This window comes from Passer domesticus, chromosome 2 (genome assembly GCF_036417665.1).
Source record: "Passer domesticus isolate bPasDom1 chromosome 2, bPasDom1.hap1, whole genome shotgun sequence".
In the NCBI taxonomy this organism is placed as follows: Eukaryota; Metazoa; Chordata; class Aves; order Passeriformes; family Passeridae; genus Passer; species Passer domesticus.
In genome coordinates, this window is record NC_087475.1 from 27,670,670 (window position 1) to 27,690,993 (window position 20,324).

The 20,324-nt window shown below is 44.6% G+C and overlaps 1 protein-coding gene across 2 annotated transcripts in view; it reads right to left on the reverse strand.

Annotated features, from left to right (window-relative positions):
- Positions 1 to 4,976: 4,976 nt before the first annotated feature.
- SH3RF3 (SH3 domain containing ring finger 3) overlaps positions 4,977 to 20,324 on the reverse strand; it is a 246,179-nt gene continuing 230,831 nt past the window's right edge. For both annotated transcript variants that reach the window (XM_064407910.1, XM_064407911.1), the window contains exons 9-10: positions 17,968 to 18,305; positions 4,977 to 8,222 (exon numbers count right to left, since the gene is read on the reverse strand). In XM_064407910.1, coding sequence (XP_064263980.1) covers positions 8,054 to 8,222; positions 17,968 to 18,305 — 507 coding nt within the window. In that variant the 3' untranslated portion in view covers positions 4,977 to 8,053. The remainder of the gene's footprint in view (positions 8,223 to 17,967; positions 18,306 to 20,324) is intronic.

Genomic DNA, 20,324 nt, shown 5'->3' on the forward strand with positions numbered 1-20,324 from the left:
AGAATGGCCATGCTCTTCAGACAAGGAAGTGGTTTTCCTCAACTTCCTGGTGTTGCTTCACAGCTGAAACTGTTCCAGTGCACCCCATGCTCTAGCTGCAAGCAGAGGTAGCTCTGGATCTGCTTAAATGAATCAATCAAGATGGCATGCAGCTCAGCAAGACCACCTGGCTCTTTTCTGATACTGAAGGAGGGAGAGATGGTGATATGCAGAAAGAGATGTGTATGTAAATGCATATATACATGTGTGTGTTTTATGTGTTACATATATGTATTTATCACAGTAGTGAAGGCAAAGTCCATCATAAGCTCACAGAATGTTCACAGAACAAGCTGAGTTGGAAGGGACCCATAAGGATCATCGAGTCCAGCTCCAGGCCCTGCACAGGACACCCCAAGAGTCACACCCTGTGTTCAGCTTTTGGAGCAATAGCCGCCACCTGGAGCAATAACCCTCATCTCTGCCGCTCCCAGGATCTGCAGGTTGTCAGCCACGTCATCCAAGCCTTTGGGAAACCACCTGCTGTGTTTTCTAACAGCAGTAAGTTAAACAGGTGTTCTAAAATCGGTTGATTTTGCAAAACTGCCCATGGTCCTTCTTCTCCCGTGGTTCAGTGAGTCCCTTTGAAGGGATGCCCTGGCTAGTCCCTAAAAGTTTCCATCACAGAGGCAGTGGGTGAAATCAAAATCCCCCTCCTAAATGGGGCTACAGTCACTACTCACTGGTTGCCCTTTCTACAGTCCAGATTATCATGGCCTTTCCAGTGGTGTCCACTTACATTCAAATATCCTTTTATTCATAGCTTTGTGTGTTATTTGGCTGGTCTACACCAAGTGGTCTACAGGCGCAACAATTTATACACAGACAATTTGTGTCACTTTCACAGATCTATTGCTTTTTTCCTGCCTTGCAGAGATTCATGCTCATTTTTCTGTATGAGACATATTTAAATGGGAAAATAAAAATGATACATTAATCCTTTCCTTCCTTTGCCTCCCAGATGAGCAAAACTCTTGGAGTAAACTCAAGCCTGCTTCTTAATTTATGGAGAAATGCAGAAGTCTAAATCAAGCTCCGAGAAGATTAGATTACAAACTTGGAGTGGAAAAACTTCAAGGAGACCAGTTCCACAAGCTGCTGAAAGCCTCGAGTTATTGAATGCTCCGAGCTGCCATGGACACCTCTTCACTCCCAGGGCAAGACTAAAGAAAAGTATTTCCCTGTGGAAAATGCCACAGGGCACAGATGCCAGCACGGGCACCGCTGCAGGTGCCGGCCTGGCGTGCTGCCCGCGTGGCACGGTGCTCTGGTGGTGCAGAGAGTTGTGCAGGAGTGTTGTGCTGAACAGGTCTGAAAGCTTTGACTTTTGCACTGACTTTTTTTTCACTACCAACCGGCACAAAAGCTGCTGCGCATCCAGCGTGGGGCATCCAGCATGAGAAGTAGCCCCAGCACATGGTGGTGTCTCGGGAAGCAGCTGGTCGTGGCTGCATTTCATGTTTTCAGCTGTGTCCTGTAACTGTTCCTGTGTAGGAGCACTGGAGATACCTGAGCAGTGCTGCTGTGTATAAACCCGGTAATCTAACAAGAGAAACAGGCCAGGAGTGCAGCAAATGTTTTCCTGCCTCTTCGAGGCACAGCAGTGTGTTTCATCAGAAGAGAACAAGCTGGGAGCAATAGACATAACAGGATTAAAATGATGGCTGCTCTGTCATTTTCCACGCTAACCTGGGTGCCTGAGAATTGCTGAAATATGGTTGAAACGCCACCGTGATGTATCTCGTTTAAAAAGAGATTTGTTAAAAGAAAATCCATGCCAAATAACTGAATCTGTTCCATTAAAATAAAATGTAAACACTAGCCCCATGGTTTAACCATCATGCTTTTTGATAGTCTTTAGGAATTGAAAGGCAATTCTCTCCCCCTCCTTGCATTATTATATAACCTCATCAGAAGATAAACAGCCTCCTTCCCCCCAAACACTTTGCAATTTGCATTTAGATTGTTTGATGCCAATGTTCAGGATAAGATACTTCCTAGCTCTGTCAAACAAAACCTGATTGTCATTTAGCAGAGTGGCAGTCAATTTATGTTTCCATTAACGCAGATCCCAGACAATTATCTGGGGAGGGGAGAAGGGAAAACCTTAACAAATTGCCCTGCTGTCTTCGAGGCTGATTTTCCAGTGGGCAGCTATAGGGCAAATTTGACACACCCATGAGGAGGAGAAAGGGAATGCCTTTCTGCTGTTACTGGGGAGAAAGGTGTGGGGACAGCTCCCGGACCCCTTGGCTGTGCAGCATCACACATGAGAGCCGAGTGCCTCAAGGAGGCAGCAGTGATGTGGGGCAGGGTCACCAGCCCTGGGCCGGGGATGTGTCAGAATGACTCCCAGCCTGATTCAGTGGCAAAGCCAGGGGTGCCTGTGGGTTTCCTTGGGCATGTGCCCACTCAGCAGCTGGAGATGCCTGTCAGACACTGCCCTGTCTCCAGAGTCCTGTGCCAGTGCCAGCCTTGGGGACCCTGGTCCTTAAGCAGTCCTTGTGGTCCTCCTTGGCCAGGTGGGATGGCAGAGGACATGCCCCCTGGCGATGGGATTGCCCTGCACTCCTGCCACGCACACCCCACAGCTGCACTCCTGGGGCCAGCGTGGGCTGCACACTGGCATGACTGACAGCAGCTCTACCAAGCCCTTGTGCAGATGCAGAACACAAATGTAATATGCTTTCCTTCTCTGACAGTAAGTTAAAGACACTTCTCCCTTCCCTCCTGTCTTAATGAATTAATTTTTCCTCTACCCCCTTACTTAGCTGTGCCACATCACTCCTGTGTTCCCCACGAGGATTCTATGGATGACAGCAACCCCTCCACCAAAGGCAGCTCCCCCGTGGCTCACCCCAGTTGTTTGCTGGAGTGCAGCACCGATGGCATTGACCAATCCAAGGTTTCCCCCGGCCAAGCATTCCCCCAAGGAAGCTCTCCCTTAACTAAGAAGCCAGTCCTGTCCTTTCCAGTGCCCTTTCTGAGAGGGGTGGGCAGGTAGCACCAGTGCAGCCCCACTCCCTGGCAGCACTCCTTGCTCACGGGCTTTTCCGCACACACACGTGTGTGTGTCACCCAGGAGGTCACAAAGCTCAGAATCCTGTGTGCAAGACTATTCCTGTTGCCTTTGCAAAAGCACTGCATAGCATCTTGGCTGGTGTAAAAGAGCCATTTGTGTTGGAAACAGCTTTCAGTGACTCCCTGGCCAAGTCAGCAGGATGCTGGCTGTCTTTCCCTGGAGCTGCTGGGGTCTCCATAGGGAGCAAAGGAGAGACCCAAGTAGAGGTGGTCTCACCTGCAACTGAGATATGCTGTAAACGTGGGGGACTCACACAGGCTGTCAGGCACGTGCTGCAAGGGGACCACCTTGGTACAACCTCCTCAGTGTTCTGGCTCGTGGCCCCTTTGTGGCACCGTGGGGCAGGTGGTGCTGCTTGGTGGCTGAGAAAAATCAAGTGGTTTTCTAAAGGGAGGATAGACACCCATGGCCCAGTGATTGGAAATACATCTGTGACCACTTGGAAAGTTATTTTTGCTACATGAAAGGCTGGGACGCGAGGACAGGGCCTTCTCCAGACTGTAGCACCTCTTGGCTTTCCTTCCAGTACAGCTCATTTATTTGGTTTGGCACCAAGTAACCAAGCCATGTAGCTGCCAGGTTCACCATGTATAAGGAGCTGCTGATGTCAGGAAGAGCTTTTGGCTGCAGGAAAGCCCTGCAGATGTTGTCCAGGTGGTTCTGCTCTCCATGAGCATTTAGAAACAGTCAAACCATGTAACAATTTTACAATGATTATTTTTCTTTCAAAACACGGCCTAAATTTCTATCAGGCCCTGGAGCAGAAGCACAGGGTGACACGCAGTACGAAGGCTGTGTGAGGTGTGCGGCATGTGCTGGCAGCAGGGCACACAGAAATGCCAGAGGAACAGGACCTGGCAGAGTGTGGAGGGGACTGGCACACCAGGCCAGCTCGGAAGTAGCTGGCAGGCTCCTCTGTGCAGTGTTTTGCACCATGCTGCTTGTCAGACAGCCAGCAAGGCTTAGCAGAGGGAGAAGTGTTGCCTGCCCACATTTAGATTCTAGTGGTTTCCACATTTCAGAATTTTGACTCAGGATCCAGCTGGGGCAAAAGGAGACTTGTGTCGCCTCTCATGCAGATGACCTGATGAGTTAGCTGTGCCTCACTAACTGTGCAAAGAATCATCACCTGCAGGTGCCTTTTCCAGGGGTGTTTCTCAGCCAAATCAAGGCAAACACATCCAGATCCATTCATGGACTCACGTTCCCCCTTCAGATGCCCTGCACTGTGCTGCTGAATGGGAATCTCAGGCCTTGTCTAAAAATGGGTTTACCTTTCTCACCTGAGTTAGGGGGCATTCAGTTGCCCAGGGTACAACCTGCTCCTTCCCTCTCTTGCAGTTCCTTGGCTGTACACTGCCTAGAGGACACAAGTACCTTGCTGACCCTGCCCAAGCCTATCCAGGCCATGAGGAAAGGGGTTTTCCTCTGCCTACAAACTTGCTCAACCCACCAGGTGACCTCAGAGCATCCCTGAAGCCCACTATTGGAGACTGCTCTTTTTCTTGCCAGTTTTTTGCTTTCACATCCCTTCCTAGCTTCTCTGCCACAGCCTTATCCTTGCCACCTTGCTGCCTCTTCCTGGCTTGTACCCACTCTCTTTCTCTGGACGTACACACCTCTTCTCCACAGGTAAGTTGTTAACTTCCCAAGACTTTGAAGAAATCCCAGATGTGCCAAAAGAAGAACCAGAGATTCTGACTCTTGTTCAGGCATTTCTTACCCCTAACAGGTTTTTGTTTATGTGGGAATTACTACAGGGTTTGCAGACCAGTCTTCCCTATTTTCTTTGCAAACCTCAGAGCCGCTTGCACTACTTGTTCATCTTGTTGTCTAATAGAGAGAGAAACCTCAGTCAAGATGCCTTAATACTTATTTTATTTAAAGAATCAGAAACACAGTCATTGTAGTTCATTTGTACTCATATCTGCCAACATTTCCTAAACCACGTTAACATTCATGTATAACAAAAACATTTTCTGAGCTGTGCAAAGTTCAAAGGAACTGTTCAATTACTTGAACCCATTTCTAGAAGAACAAACCTGGCATTTTACAAACTGAGGCCACCAGAAGAAATCTTTTCTCCACCCTTTTGCAGGAGATGGAGATGCCCCCTCCTCCCTCTTTTCCTGGCATGACAGGCAAAAACTAGACCACAGTATGAGTCAAACCTCTCTCAGTCCAGGACTTTCTGAATGGCACTGGGTCATGTTTTTGTATCACTGGGCTGTATTAAGTTGACCTTAATACTTGTGCTCCTGGCATGGAAGTGATTTGTCCAAGAAGATTACTCAGTAACCCAAACTGTGATAAGCAATAAAGCGGGCCCAGAAACAGCTGCTATCAAAACAGAACACCTCCTCCCCCCTCCCCCCCATATTTTTCCTAGAAGAAAAATATGACTGGAAGGGTTGTTGACCATTCAAAAAATCATCATCCCCCTTGCAAAATATATTTTAAAGCACTGATTTAATGATATGACATCTGCATGTTTTCCTTGATCCTCTCACACTCCAGCTTTTGTCCTGTTAGAGTTAAGCATAAAACAGTGGAAATCTGGAACCATTTTAGATCTGGCTAAACAGAATAGGCAGCATGCAAGTTGTCATCCTGTTTTGTTTTTCTGACTGTAGTAAATACACCACAGAACAGAATTTTAAGAGCATTTTAACCACTGTAAGTTGTCAGAAAAAAAATCTCATCTCTGACAGATCTAACCCAGAATTTTTATTGGAATCAATAACACACATTTTGGCATTGCTGACTGCCTAACTGTGCAGTTTACTGTTTGAGGTGCAATGACACCAGTTCTGACCTGGACCAAATAAGTGGAACAGATATGGCTCTAGTCTCAAACAAGTCTTTCCAGAAGACGTTTCTTCAGTCTCTTATTGGTTATAAAAAGGCAATTTCCTCTTAACAGTAACTAAATTTTTAGTGACTGACTCATTACAATCTGGAATATCAACAAATGCGGCAACATCAAGTATAAAAAGAAACACCCTGAAAGTGATGCCTCCTGGTTTGAAGGTGCTATACTTGGCCATGAACTGTGTTTCTGGAATTGGTTTGTTAACATGTGACAGCAAGAAGAACTTATTTTACAGAGAACAAAGTCACAGAGCTGAACTTAAACATGAATGCTCACTTACATGGGTTTTGATATGTACTAGTACACAGGCTTGAATGAAAACAAAACTTACACCTTCGCATATGAAATACAGTGATGATGTTCACCCACCAGGCCTCTTTGTTTTAATAAGATCATCTCCAGGTTACAGTGCCTCTGACACACTTCTAAACACACACCACATGTGGGCTTTGGCAAACAGCCAGCTGCTGTCAGAGGCAAGGTATGGATACAGCTATGAAAGGCCTTTCAACACAATTCACTCCTCAAGAACCGATGTCTTTTTAAATACTCTTAACAACTGCATTATGACTTTTTTTTTCTCATTCCTTTTCATACAAATTACTGGCTAAACTCACATTTATTGCACCTTTAAGTCCCTGGTAGATGGAAGCTTATATTGCCTGATACAGTTTGTATTGTAGCTTGACGACGTTAAGAAATCCAACAGTCTCCAGAACTGTACATTTCTACAGTAAGAAATCACATTTCCATAACACTAATTACTGCTGTCGCAGATCAGCTCTTGTCTCTGTCATGCAACGACAGAGGAAAACTCCATGGTCCCTGCGTGTGCTAGAACCTGCAGTGTTCTTCTTATTGCCATGAAAAAGTCAATTAAAATGACTCCTCTGGGAATTACTTCCAATTCTGGAGTCATTATCACTCTCCAGACAGAACGCTGTGCTTCAGCATGGGTCTTCAGCCACTCTAAATATGTAGGAGAGAGCAAGCATGTGTATGTTCCACAGGCAGCCACCCCAGGTATATTTACCGGTGACCATGCAGCTTTTTCTCTTTTCCTCTATGATGCAAGAACAAGCAGTCTGATCTCAATCTTCAGGTATGTTTCTAATTTCATATGTTGAATGCAAATCTTGTTGCAGCCTCTCTGTTTAACCAAATCTTTAATAATTAAAAAAAATAGCACCAGATGTATGAAAAAGAGGAAATGTCTGATCTAGTAGGAATATATATAAAGTAGAGCAATTCTTACAGTAAAAAGGTACGTCGTACAAAAAAGCAATGGAAAGTGATACCGAAGGACAAAAATCCATGCTGCATATAATACGGGCAGAAGACAGGCAAAAGGGATTCTGCTCAAATAACCACAGTTTAATGGTGGAGCCGTGCTTCCTCCAGGACCTCCCTGGCAGCAGTGCCAGGACACGGGTGGTGTGGCACTCTGAGTACTGAGCACCGACACGCACCAACAAACCTGCGCAGCATATCTTTGAGGTATATAGAAAGCATGACATTAACATTTTTGACTCCTCATTCTTCCTTGCACAATGATGCACTGATCTTTAGCTGGGGTTTTCTCCACCCTCCCCTCTTCTTCCCTTGGTAAAAACAAAATCCCAGTTTCGAGCTTCCTAGCACACCTCCTTGAACTCTCAAATCCATCTTGCATAGGCCAGTAATAAGAACACTGCAGCTCTGACAAATAAGTTACAGCAATATAACAGCTTTCCTCTTAATTTTTTTTAAAGATATCTTCTCTATAATTTACACAAAAGGTTAACAGCCAGAGTTTAGGTTACTACAGTCCAGATGGGCGTCCTTTCAGTCTGTGATTCCAGGTGGAAGGCACTACTTCAACATACCACTGTATGCACCGCACACGGTCTCGGGAGCACAGCGGGACACTGTGTCTCCAGAGCTGCAGACTGAAGGGCCTGGGGGAAGTCTTTGGAAATAAAAATGGCAGTGGTTATCAGTCCAGTTTCTCTTTGCTGTCTCTTCTTGTGCTATGCAGTTTCCCCTGAAAGCTCCTCAGCTGAGAGAGCGGCGATTTGTCCTCAGAAGCTCTCGACAAAGCTCCCGGGGAAGAGGCCCGTCCTGCCGTTCCTCTGCAACGTCCCCTTGTACCAGCCGTCCTCGCGCTTCTTGTGCACAAACACAATGTCACCTTCCTTCAGTTCGATCTCCGCCTCGCTCTGCGGTGGGTATGGCACCACCACGCGGTACCTTTGGAGAGAAAAATGTGCAAACACTTGGTTAATCTGCACTTGATGGGAGCAGCTGGGCACCAGCACCAGAGATCTTGGGAAGAAAAAAAAAACAACAACTTTTGGAAATATCAGTAAGTTACATTTTCACATACTAGTTGTATGCAATGCAGCTACATTTTCTACTAAAACTGAGTAAGATGTAAATTTATTGCCAGCTTGGCTGGACAATTGACCAGGATGACTCTGGAGCCAGTCCATGAAAACAGAAATGTGTTGTCAAATGGATGGACCACTCATGGTATCTCTGCTCCCAGCTGTGTGCTGAGCCTGTGCCAGGACTTGGCTGCTTTATCCTACTGTTGCATCTCTGCTGTAACATGTCTTATTCAGCTCTGCGTTTGCTCCATCCAAAAATCATAGCATCATAGAATGATAGAACAGTTTGGGCTGGAAGGGACTTTAAAGGTCATCTAGTTCAACCCCTCTGCTAGAGGCAGGGACATTTTCAACTCAAGCAGGTTGCTCACAGCCCATGTGTCAACTGCATAAATCAGCTTGGTGTCATCTGCAAACTTCCTGAGGACGCCCTCAATCCCACCATCTATGTTATTGATGAAGGTATGGAACAGCACTGGTCCCAGTGTGGACCCCTGAGGGACACCACTTGTCATCAGTGTCCATTAGGACATTAAGCCACTGATCACTACCCTCTGGATGTGGCTAACTAATTCCTGATCCACCTAAAAGCCCACCCATGAAATCCATCCTTCTCCAATTTAGAGAGATGTTGTGAGGGACCATCTCAAAGACCTTACAGAAGTCCAGATATGTGATACGCTCTCTTCCCTTGTCCACTGATGAAAAATGGGGTTTGCAATGCTCCCACTGCCTGTGACACCAGCAGATGTTAGCTAAAGCAGTTCACATTTTTCTTCTTATAATATGTCTTGAGAATGTACTTTGAGTCCCTCAAACCTGGAAGGGAAGCTAAAATGGAGAGGTATCAAGTGACTTTCAAAGCACTCTGCAAACCAACGGGGAGCCCCAGTCCTGAACCATTCCCAGGGCTCTCTGGGAACTTAGTTGTCAAGTGTCACTTCATTTCAATGAAGTAATGATGTGTCTGAGCCTGATACAGCTATTCTGCACTCAGAGCTTATCAGCAGGCGTCCTTCTGAGAGCACAGACCGGGCCATTTTATATCAAGGCACTTGTATGCAGAGCAGGGAATATATTTCTACTGCACGGTTGTTTTTTCCTTCAGCACTTCTGCAGTCATCTGGCATTTGGTTAACAGTCAATAAATGTCTTGCTAATTGCAAAGTAATGAATATAGTAAGATAGTTAAAAGTTGCCAATTGATTACCTAAAGTCCATCTCCTGACAATTAATATATTCACAGCTGCTGCCTGGCTGCCAATGCCTGAGTCCTGTTTGTAACAAGGTGAGTACTTTTTTAAGATAATATCTTGCCCCTGGGGACTTTAACACACCCTGGAGGCTGTGGACCATGCCCTGAGGCCATCCCCAGTGAGACAGTACTAAAGCAAGGGGCTCTCCAGTGGCCGTCACCCATTTTCTTTGCAGATTTTGCTCAGGTGCATAGTGACTTCAGCTCTCAAACTAGGCACTCCACTTTGGCATGACACTGGAAATATCAGCTTTTAGTCTATGTTTGGACATCTCCACAGCCAAACAACCCATTGCTTGGAAAAGCATTAAACTCCATTTGGTTCTGTTCTAATACCTGACCATGGCTTTTTTATCTTGACAGAGCAACAGAGTCGTGGAAAATATATGTGTTCAAGTGCCATCAAAAATTTGCTGATCCTCTCTGTACCTTGGTTAATAAATCTAGTTGTCACTTCCTTCCTCTGTGGAAAAGCAAATAACAGGGGTTGAAACGTGTGCAGGAAAATGGTCTATCAAGCTATCATCTGTGGAACTGCTACACTTATAATATGAAGCTTTGCCAATTACACTCATTATGCAAATGAATGCACACATTATTTCAAACACTCTGCTGCAGTGTTGATTAATTAAATTATCAGAGTGGAACAATTTCAGCTAAGATGATGCCAAGTTTCAGATCTCACTACTCTTATGCACAATCACAGCCCATTGGAGCTCTGCATCAGGAACTCAAGAGGCCTTGAGAAAGAAAAAAGGTTGGACCTCAACATTAGTTGAGTGCTGTAGAGGTACTCACAGACTATTCTGGTAAGTCAGAAAACAGAAACTCAGAAAAAGGTGATGTCTTGGGCAGGGCCACTCTGAAGACCCAGCTGGGACTGCCAGCACCTCATGTTATACCAAAAGCACAAAGATATCCTTTTAAAGCAAAACTGCATCCTCAGAGTGATGAGCTGCTAGTCCCTAAATGGTTCACAAGAGGAGGCAGGTGACCACACTCAACAGGAATGTGCCCACTGTCATAAAAGGGGCTCTACACAGCATCTTCTTAGCAATTTAGAGAAATAAATCTCAGTCACTGCATTACAAAATGAGGCACTTTTCCCCCATTTGGGAAACCCTAAACGCTATGGTTTAAATCTAATTAACTACAGTACCTCACAAGATAGTACCAGAGAGGTTTTTGATAGAATAATAAAATACTAGCTACGAAAGACCTTGCAAATCAGTTAAGAACTCCTGTGTGAGAGACGGAAAAAGATGCGATGCCTTTTCCCATGAGAGGTTTGAAGCAGAGCCTGGGAGAGGCAGCCCAGGGGGCTGCAGGGCACATCCCGGCACTGCGCTGGCACGGGGAGCTGTGCCACCCCTCCACACCTCCAGGTGGCACCTCAGCCCTGCTTATCCTCTGGAATGGAATCCCAAGGACAGCTATTAGCTGTGTTTCTCTGGCAGAAAATGTCTCTTCTCCCAAACATCCTCCCTCACTCCCAAAAAGGCAGTCCGGGATACTTCTATTTATATCTCCACTTTTAATTTCCCCTTTTCTCCCCTTTTCGAGAAGATGCTATAAAATTGTAGGTTTTCATACACCAAACTGTTGCTTGGCATTTTAGATGAATCTCAGTCTTCTCAATTTTGTCTGTGTCACACTCCACCTCTAAATTACCAACTTGCAAAAATGCTGGGCAACAATTATGATGACAAGTGTGGCAACCAGCTCTGACCACTATTAACAATATTTGGTATTTTCTGTTGTAAATTGTGTAAATCTGTCTTATATAGTTACAATTCTGACAAATGTTAATAATTTTGGCCCAAATTCTCCTCAGCAGTTGGCTGTATTGGGCTGAGGGTCCAACATAGAGCCCAATGGCCTCATCACTTCCAAGAATAACATGAGGGTTTATGCAGCACCAGCAGGACCCATATGAGCACTTCCACAAACTGCTCTCAGGTCCTGTGTTTGGGAGCAAAGACCTGTCCTGTGGTCCTACTGGTCTGTAAGGGATGGTGTTCCTTCAGAAAACCATCCACTCACAGCCATGTTTAAAAACATTTAAACCACCCCAAAATGGCACATGATTAGGCTTGTATGAGCACTGAAAGTAAAATCTCTGCTGATTCATGCACCAAGCTGTCCCAGCTCTGTGGGACTTCAGAGCTTGCATTTCCCTTCCTTTCTTAGTACTGGGCCCCTCTTGTATTTTTCTTTTAGGGGACAGACTTGATGTTTGTCATCCCCACTGCTGGCTGCTGAGCATCCTTGGATTGGGCACTTCATCCCTGGAGGCTACAGTCCAGGATGGGCAGTGGCCTGGGAAGGGTCCTTGGTGCACAAGAGATAATACATAAGAAGAGGCTGCAAGTAGTATCAGCAAGGACAGGGGATAGGTTTTTCCTGGGCAGGGAAACCCCAGGGAGCTGGAGAGTGGGGTAAAGTAAGGGACGAGGTGGAGGAAGAGGGAGGCTGATGGGAGAAAAACTGGGAGCAGAGGAAGAAACGTGACTGTGGTGAAAACTGGAAGCCCTGATTGAAGGTGTGGATCTGGCTGATGAGGGGGGAAGCTCTGCTGAGCTGAGTCAGGGAGAGCAAAAAGCCTTGGTGGGAGGGAGCCTGGGGCAGGGACATGGCATCCCAAGAAGCAGGAGACTGCATCAGTAGAGGCTGGGACTGGGGCTGAGGGTGGGATGGGCACCTTGGCAGCAGTTATCTCACTGAGCTGGGAATAGGTCCATCCTCTGCTGTCAGCAAAGACCTTGCAATCCCCCTGTCCCCTGTCTTCATAGCACTTGTTTTCACAGCCAAAAGAAACACCTCTCGCACCCAGCCCTCCCTTTGCTACTCCTACTGAAATCTGGAAGGTGCAAATAAGACTCCTAACCTCAAACAGATGTCACCTGATGGAAGTTCTGGTTTTGTTTCTTTTAAAAAAGCAAAATGATTAAAAATATCAAGTGTAGATACATAAAGAAATCTACAACCTTACAAGAACACAAGTATTTCACACCCATGCATCTGAGATGAAGAAAAAGGCAAATAAAATTGTCCATGACTTTAGTTCTGCTTGCAATATAATCTTTCATTATATGATTGCATACTGTTTTTTCCATAGAATGCCTGCATTTAGTGCACAAGATGCTGCTCTGGATGTGAGTCAAGGCTCTGACATGGAAGCCATCCCACCTTTTGCAGAGGTTGGAATATCTCTAGCAAATGACCATGATGAAATGCACTGAGTAGTGCAGATGTGGGGAAAGTGGCTTCTCTGACTCCTTCAGCTGCAAAGCCTCGTGCCACACTTTCCCCAGACAGAGACTCATCTCATGCACACTGGCTGCGTAGGAGTCCTGTCTGGTCTGAATGACTCATGCAGGCCCTCTGCCACTGTGCAGGCAGGCACTGATCAGTATTGATCAGAACTGATCAGTAATTAATGACTGAACTCAGCCATGGACACTCTAAAAAAACCCCCAAAATACTCACTGAGTAAATATGTGTATCTGGGACGCTGATGGAACTAGACCAACTTAAGAAAATGTGCAATGAGGCATATTAGGTCTGCAGGGCTAACCTCCAATTTGATCCCATTTAGAATTCTTGAATTTGGATGCTTAATGCAAATTCTTATTTCTCAAAGTATCATGCCCTAAGGACAGGTCTAGTCCTGTGACTCCAACAGGTCTCTTACACATTAGGGATACACAGTTTTGGAGGCAATGGAAAATCAGTGCCAAAGGACCATCTAGCCCAGTTAACCATTGCTCTTGTTTACCAGTGGAGCTCTGTTTTTTCATCCTTTCACTGGCAAATTGCAGGGACCTGCAAGGCACCTCTGTACACTACAAGCCAAAGCCTGCTTCTCCATAGTATGGTGACTGAATCAGCAGCCTTACAAGAACAAGTCTCAGTTGGGTCTTTTACCTTTCTGCTGGAAATATATTAGGATTCAATTTCTGAGATGGTTGATGGTTGGTTCCCAGTCCTAAGGCAGGCATACCTACTCAGAGAAGCACTTAACCACGTGAATGCATGTCACTGTTCAGTCAGAAATTACTCCTTGGGTCATTTCTCTAGTATCACTTTCCAGGAATGAAAAGAACCCTTCCTCTGCTTTCCTTTTTGGCAAAGAAGACATATGAGCACAGCAAAATTGAAGTCAATGGGCGTTAAGCACATGCTTGAATGCTTCCTTGAATTGGGAGCTCAATTTCTAATGTGGTAGTGATTTGTAGAAAGATACATGGAAACATGGAGGGATCTATTTTAAAGGTTAAACTTGCTGCTCCCATCTTATTCTGCAGCACTGTTGTGGTTATAACTGGGTTGAAGACTGCACAAAAACCATAGAAACGCAGCACAGATATGCCAGTCGTGACAATAAGTCTGGCCACAGCTGCTTTATCACAATATAACATGGCAGAGTTAGTGCCAGCTACTATAAAAGAGTCAACAGCGCGTGACATGTTTTACTCAGGTTCGCCTCTGGGAACAGTGCCAGGCAGCGAGGGGAACATGACTCACGCACACACACACGCACACTCAACTCTCCTGTTTTGCTTAATGTACAGTCACATTTTCTTGAAGGGGGTGGCAAGGGAAGTATTTTGTTTTGGTGCTGCCAGGCACACAGCACCCCCATCCTGTGAGCCAACAGCGTGGTGGGATGTGGGCAAGGCTCTGGCCCAGTGCCTGCCTCACCACAGTGTGTCCCTGTACTGGTCCTGTTTCTCACACCAGCAGAAACTGGATGGAGCTGTAGGTGGAAAAGAGTGTGTGGGGCACACACAGCCTGATGGGGTATTCACTTGGCAGTCAATCACTGCCACATGAAGTGACAAGGACACCACCTGGGAAATTTCTCTGCTCTGCTGCTTGGATTGCTGGATGCTTTATGGCAGAAAGCATCTGAAGGAATGTGGTTTTATAAACTGGTAGTGGAAACTACACCCAGAAGGCAGAGATGGGCTCTGACTATCCTAGCAAACTAGACAAATATGAAAGCTAAATGACAGGAGAGCTAGGAGCAATTTCCTTCCCAATCCAGTCACCCATAGCCAGGCTTTGGAATATCAAGAAGATAATTGTTTTCCTCTCTCTGTACAAAAAAACCAAAACAAACAACCAAAAAAGACTAAGAGTATAAACATTAACACCACCTCCAAGAGGGTGACGCTTGCTTCACCTTTCTGTCTACCTGGCTGCAACTCCCAGAAGGTCTGCACTGTCAGGCAGCAGAATAGGCAATTCATCCCTTAAATAGTGAGTGAGCTGCATGCAATCAGAGCCCTTTAATGCACCTCCTGGTGCGCTGGGTTTGATCAGTAACCTGGATGTGGCGAGTGCTGGAGCTACAAGCCAACCTCTATAGGAAACATAGCAGGGCTTTGCTGCCTGCATGAGCCTCACTTTGAATGCCGTAAATATTAAGGAATGTGCTACTTCTTCCAACCTTTCAGTGCTCTGTTTCTGTGTGCACAGATGGGCGTTGGGAGACAGAAAGCCAAGTACAGCTAAGTGTACTGAAATGCTTTGCAGCTTTTTAAAATTTCTTCCAGCATCTGAATCTGTTTATCTAACCTTTTTTTCCCTCTCCTCCCTTTTCTTTCTCAGAGAATTGCTCCTACTGTGTGTATGAAATGCACCAAAATGCAAACAAGCAAAATATGGAGCTGAGTGACGTTGAATGCAAGTTGCTCCACTGCCAGATGTGAAAAGAACAAGAGGTTTGAAAACCGTAATTTGTTTAAAAAAAAATATAATTTGGTACTTCTGAGAAATTTGATGATTTAATGAGCACAGATGGATGTGGGATGAATTTCTAGCAGACAAGTGTTTAATGTATCTGCTCAGATTATTCCAGGACTAAGCATTATCCTTCCTAGTGCATGAAGGTAATTAATATTTCCCATTATGGACATGAAAAAACCCATATGATCAGTTAAGGAATGCAGATACACCAATGATATGGAAGTTAATTCATAAATCAATTAAAGAATCTTGCCTGCTGTGTATAATTATGGTTACTTCAATTATAGCTTATTTTCAGATTTAAGACTCAGGAATCAAAATACGTAAAATCAGAGGAAGTTCCTTATCATCATATACTGCAGCTGGAAGTATTTACTCAGTTTTAGCACTCTAAATCTATTTGCTCCTGATTCCAGCACAGCTAAGAGGATGCAGGTAACCTTTGTCTCTCTGGTTTTAGTCTGCCACTTAAAATAGTCATCAGTTAAATGTTTCTCTACCTGGACCACCTGAGGTGGACTGAAAAATTCGTAGGGTATGGGACTAGCCCTGGCATATTACATAATGCGTCTGGAGTTCTCTGTAGTAAAGCTTTGAGAGCAGCATATAAACATCCAGCTCTGGAGACGTCAGGGGCTGTACTCCCCAGCTTCCCTTCATGGTTACATTTAACTAAAGGTGCAGCAGCCCACTGATTCAGTTACACTGGTACTAAATCTGGTTTATATTGATTTAACTTTTCTTATAGCATTAATCTGAACTGATGTAGACCAAATTAAGTGTGCCTAAATAGGGATTGGTTTTTCACTCCTTTTACTAAATTACTTTTTCATGGATTTTAAGAGTAAGAGACTACTGCGATAGTCTGTTCTCACTGCCTTCATTACAATGCTCAAGGACTTGCCTGTATTTATTTCTGCTTCAAGTCTAACAGCTGCACCTGAACAAAAGCATCTCTTTTAGAAAAAATGCCAAATCTAGTGTAAAAATATTCCCATGCCTGTCCTGACTGCAGTCTCTTACAGACTGCAACCATGCCATCCCTACACTCTTTACCAGGTGTGCCAGAGCTCTCTGTGTCTCTCATTGAAAGTATATAGTTTTAAATCTTCCATTTTTCTTATGATGCTTCTCTGAGTCCACTTCACTTTGTATCAGATTTGCCTCTTCTGAAATACACTGTTACTCTGTGTTCACCTGACCAGGAGTTGAATTAGTTCTGCACCAACAGATCTGCCCTACCCATCACCCACTTCCCACTTCAGTCCTCATTCTGCAACAGCAAAGGTTTTATGTCGACAGTTCAGGTTCAGGACCTCACTCCTGTTGGGATGCACTACATACATTAATAACCATTTTCTAGTGATTTCTTACATAGATTTGATGCCAGTGAATCAATTTCCAAAACACTTAGTATCTGCTGGGTTGGTTGTGTACAGTTTACTCAGGAAGGGGTTTTATGGTAACAAACCAGATGCCTTAGAAAAGTTTATGTTATGGTGTCACTGTCACCTTCTCAACTGAATTCCAACCTGCATTGAGTAAAACACTGTATTTGGACAGTCCTGTAATGTCTCTTATTACGCATCATCTGCTTCACAGTCCCAACAGGATTCTGGGTCAGGTGCCTTGCCCAATCCATTCTCTTCAGCCTCTTTCATATACTCAGACAAAACTAGTTTCTTTCCAACTTCTGTGATTTTAATGTTATTTCAAAATTGTTTTAAATACCAGTTCAAGTGTTTTCTCTGAACAGCTTTTTGAAAATTCCTCAATGGTTTTCTAAAAAGATGTTTTTCTCAATCATCTTCTGAGTTAAAAGCATTCCAACAGCACTGTAGCTGTGTATTATTTATTCCCTTCCCAGTCCTCAAGCTGCAGTCTTGTAGAAAACATTTACCTGAAGCCAGTGTGACGCTGCACATAGAGACCTATCTCTTTTCTGCAACCCCCAGCTCTTTTCTGGCCAGTTATCTCTCTCTCCACCTGCTTTTGTATTTTGGTATTCCTATTCTTCTTTTTTCAGGTTTGCAAAGTCAGTTAATCTGAGGTACCAAGGTAGAGAGCAGGCTGCTGAAATGAACTCCAGAATCACTGGTACATCCCCCTCTAGAAATGAGCTACATTTTTGGTAACAGGTCACTGAAGATGGCCGTATCTGTATGTATTCTAAACAAGAAGAATTTGAAACAGTCTTTGGTATTGCAGAACAGGACATGTCCAGATGGGACATAATATGCCAATTTCTTTAACTTATTCCTTAAGTTAAAATACTGGAATCCCACTTAAAATGTGGCATTTGCCAACAGCACTTACACCATTTGGGCTGAGAAAGCACTGCTATCCTCCACATTTAGACCAGAGCTATGGAGTGTCATGGACAGGTGCTCTTAAACACTTTAAACCTGCGCGGTGTACCAAATTATTTTCAATGGGCAGATGCATATAAGCCCTGTCTTCCTAAAAGACAGCTGAGACACGTACAGTCAATCCACAGGACACCAAAACTGCAACAACTCCTGAGCAAACTGAACTCTCATCCCTCCTCCATTTGCTCCCTGTGGATGCAGGCAACCTCAGGAGAAACACTACTTACCTTTCCCGGGGCAAAGGCTTGGGTTCTGGCCGAATAGCTGCCATGGAAGAAAGGGGGGGCCTGGCAGGTGAAGGGATGGAAAAATTCAAATCCAAGGAGCCTGTTTTCCTGTGCAGAGGCTCCAGCCCCATGGCTCCTTGCATTTCACTCTCAATGGGGCATGAGCCGGCTCTGCCGTGACTGGAGAGGGAGGAGAGCTCAGGCCCCACTGCCCCTTGCAGAACTCCTTCAATGGCTGTCTGGGGGTCGTGAGTGGGGGACACAGATGGTGGGGAGCGTGACTTCTTTTTTGTTGATGCTCCTGCTAGAAGTTTCAAGAGCCCGCTCTTCTTCTCCTTCTGCAAAGGAACCAAACAAAACATGGGCAGTGAGCAGACATACCAAGTCCCTTTGCTTTCGTTTTGGAGAACTTCAGTGTGTGACAGAGGAAACCTCTCAAAACTGCCACAGAGTTGGATCCAGGTAGAACTTGAACTTCCTATAATAAAGATCCTATGAAAATCCTACCCCACTGGAAAAGGCTTCAACTAATTCAGTAGAGTAAGGACCAAACATACTGCAAAATTATCCCCATTTTCAAATCCATCCAGGCAGTGATCATGTGCCTTTTGAAAGACAGAGTGCAGCTACACTAGTACAGCAAAGATACAAACTTCCCATGCAGAGAACACAGCAAGCAGAACGCTGCCCTCTCTCTTCAAGGAGAATCCTGTCCCTCAATATAGATATATCCCAAGAAAGAAATCAGGACCCATGGATAAAAACCTCTGCCGGGAAGCACAATGGGCTGAGGAGAGATTTCAGATCCCAGCCCACTGCAGGAGAAGCATTCATCATTACTGCCTCTGACTTCCTGATGCAGATTTACAGTAGGGAGAATGGAGGCATGAGAATCTGGTTTAACAACTCTTTCCAGAACATGCTACCCTTCACATCCCGCATCACACAGCAATAACTATTCATGCCTCCCTCCCAGAAAGGGGTCACTTCCCCTCATGTGTTAAGGTAAAGATATCACCTTGATGTTTGGAGACAGACCACCTTATTCACAATTGGCAGTGCATGGGAGGTTTCAAAGTTCTACAAGGGTTTCTGACACAGAGAAATGAAAAGATGATAATAGCACCCTTTCAATTAATGGGAAGAAAAAAGTTTAGCCTGCGTTCCTGAGGAAACACATCTGACCTTTTGGATTTTACAACAGTGAAATCCTGCTGCACATTTACCTCAAGAACACACAAATACCAAATACTGTGTCCTTAATTTTAAAAGTTTTTTGGCTAGAGGTTTATATGTAGAAATTGGCTATCCTCTGGCACATACTCCACAATGTTGGGTTAGAGTTGCAAACCAGCAATGCTGTGCAGTAAATTTTTCCATTTTTTAAAAATGATACAAGAAGTTTTGCAAAGGTCTATTAGATTTCTTCCTCTTTTGTCAGAAGTGCAAGCCATTACCCAAACTATCTTCAGAGGCTCAGGGCTGTGAGGTTTAGCTGTATTTGATAATTTTTTCAATAATAGGATCCCAGGGGATAAAATCAAACCCAGAAACAGCAAGACTTATGGAACAGAAACTCTCTCTGTATATTCAAGTAGGAACATTTGTTGGAAATACAAGCCAGTAATTTATTTATTCTCTGTAGACAAAATGTCCCATGCAAGGTTTAAAATTATGCTCTTTTATGTTCTGACTGCTGAAGTAATTTCTCAAAACAGCTTTAAAGAATAGAAAGGCAACAATAAAATAAATATAAGATTTTAGAAGATGCTTGGATTTACTACAGTAAATGCACTTGGAGTATCTGGTATTTCTGCTTCTAAAGTTCTTGTCTGCACTCTTTAACTGTCATGGACTGGTAAGAAAATAGAAATACCTTAGATGCCAAGACACAGAAGACATAAAACGAAGCACAGTTGTTGTCACAGAGCCAAAGTCCACTGATTTTTGAAGAGCAGAGTCTGAACTGTTGTCCTAGGGTGATCTGTGCATCCGGATCCTGGTCTCCTGCATACCACTGGTCATGTTTTAAGAGAGTGTTTTGCACTTACAGGATGGAAGGATGCATCCTGTCAAGATGTTCACCCAGGCAGAATCCACTGAAGCTAAGGCAGGCTGGCCATATGGCTCTACCAGGTCAAAAAAATTAAATCAATTCCACTGGAAACAACAGAAAAGCAGACCAAATGCCCCTGATGAATATCTTCTTTTCCTAATGGGAAGGGACTGTATGGAAAGTGTGCACTCTGGAATTCATCTGAAACACCAGGAAAAATGCTGCAGTTTTTCTCTCACTGTCTAATTAAGAAATATTGCTGCTGTCATCATTATATAAAATTTTAAAGCTCTTCATGAAA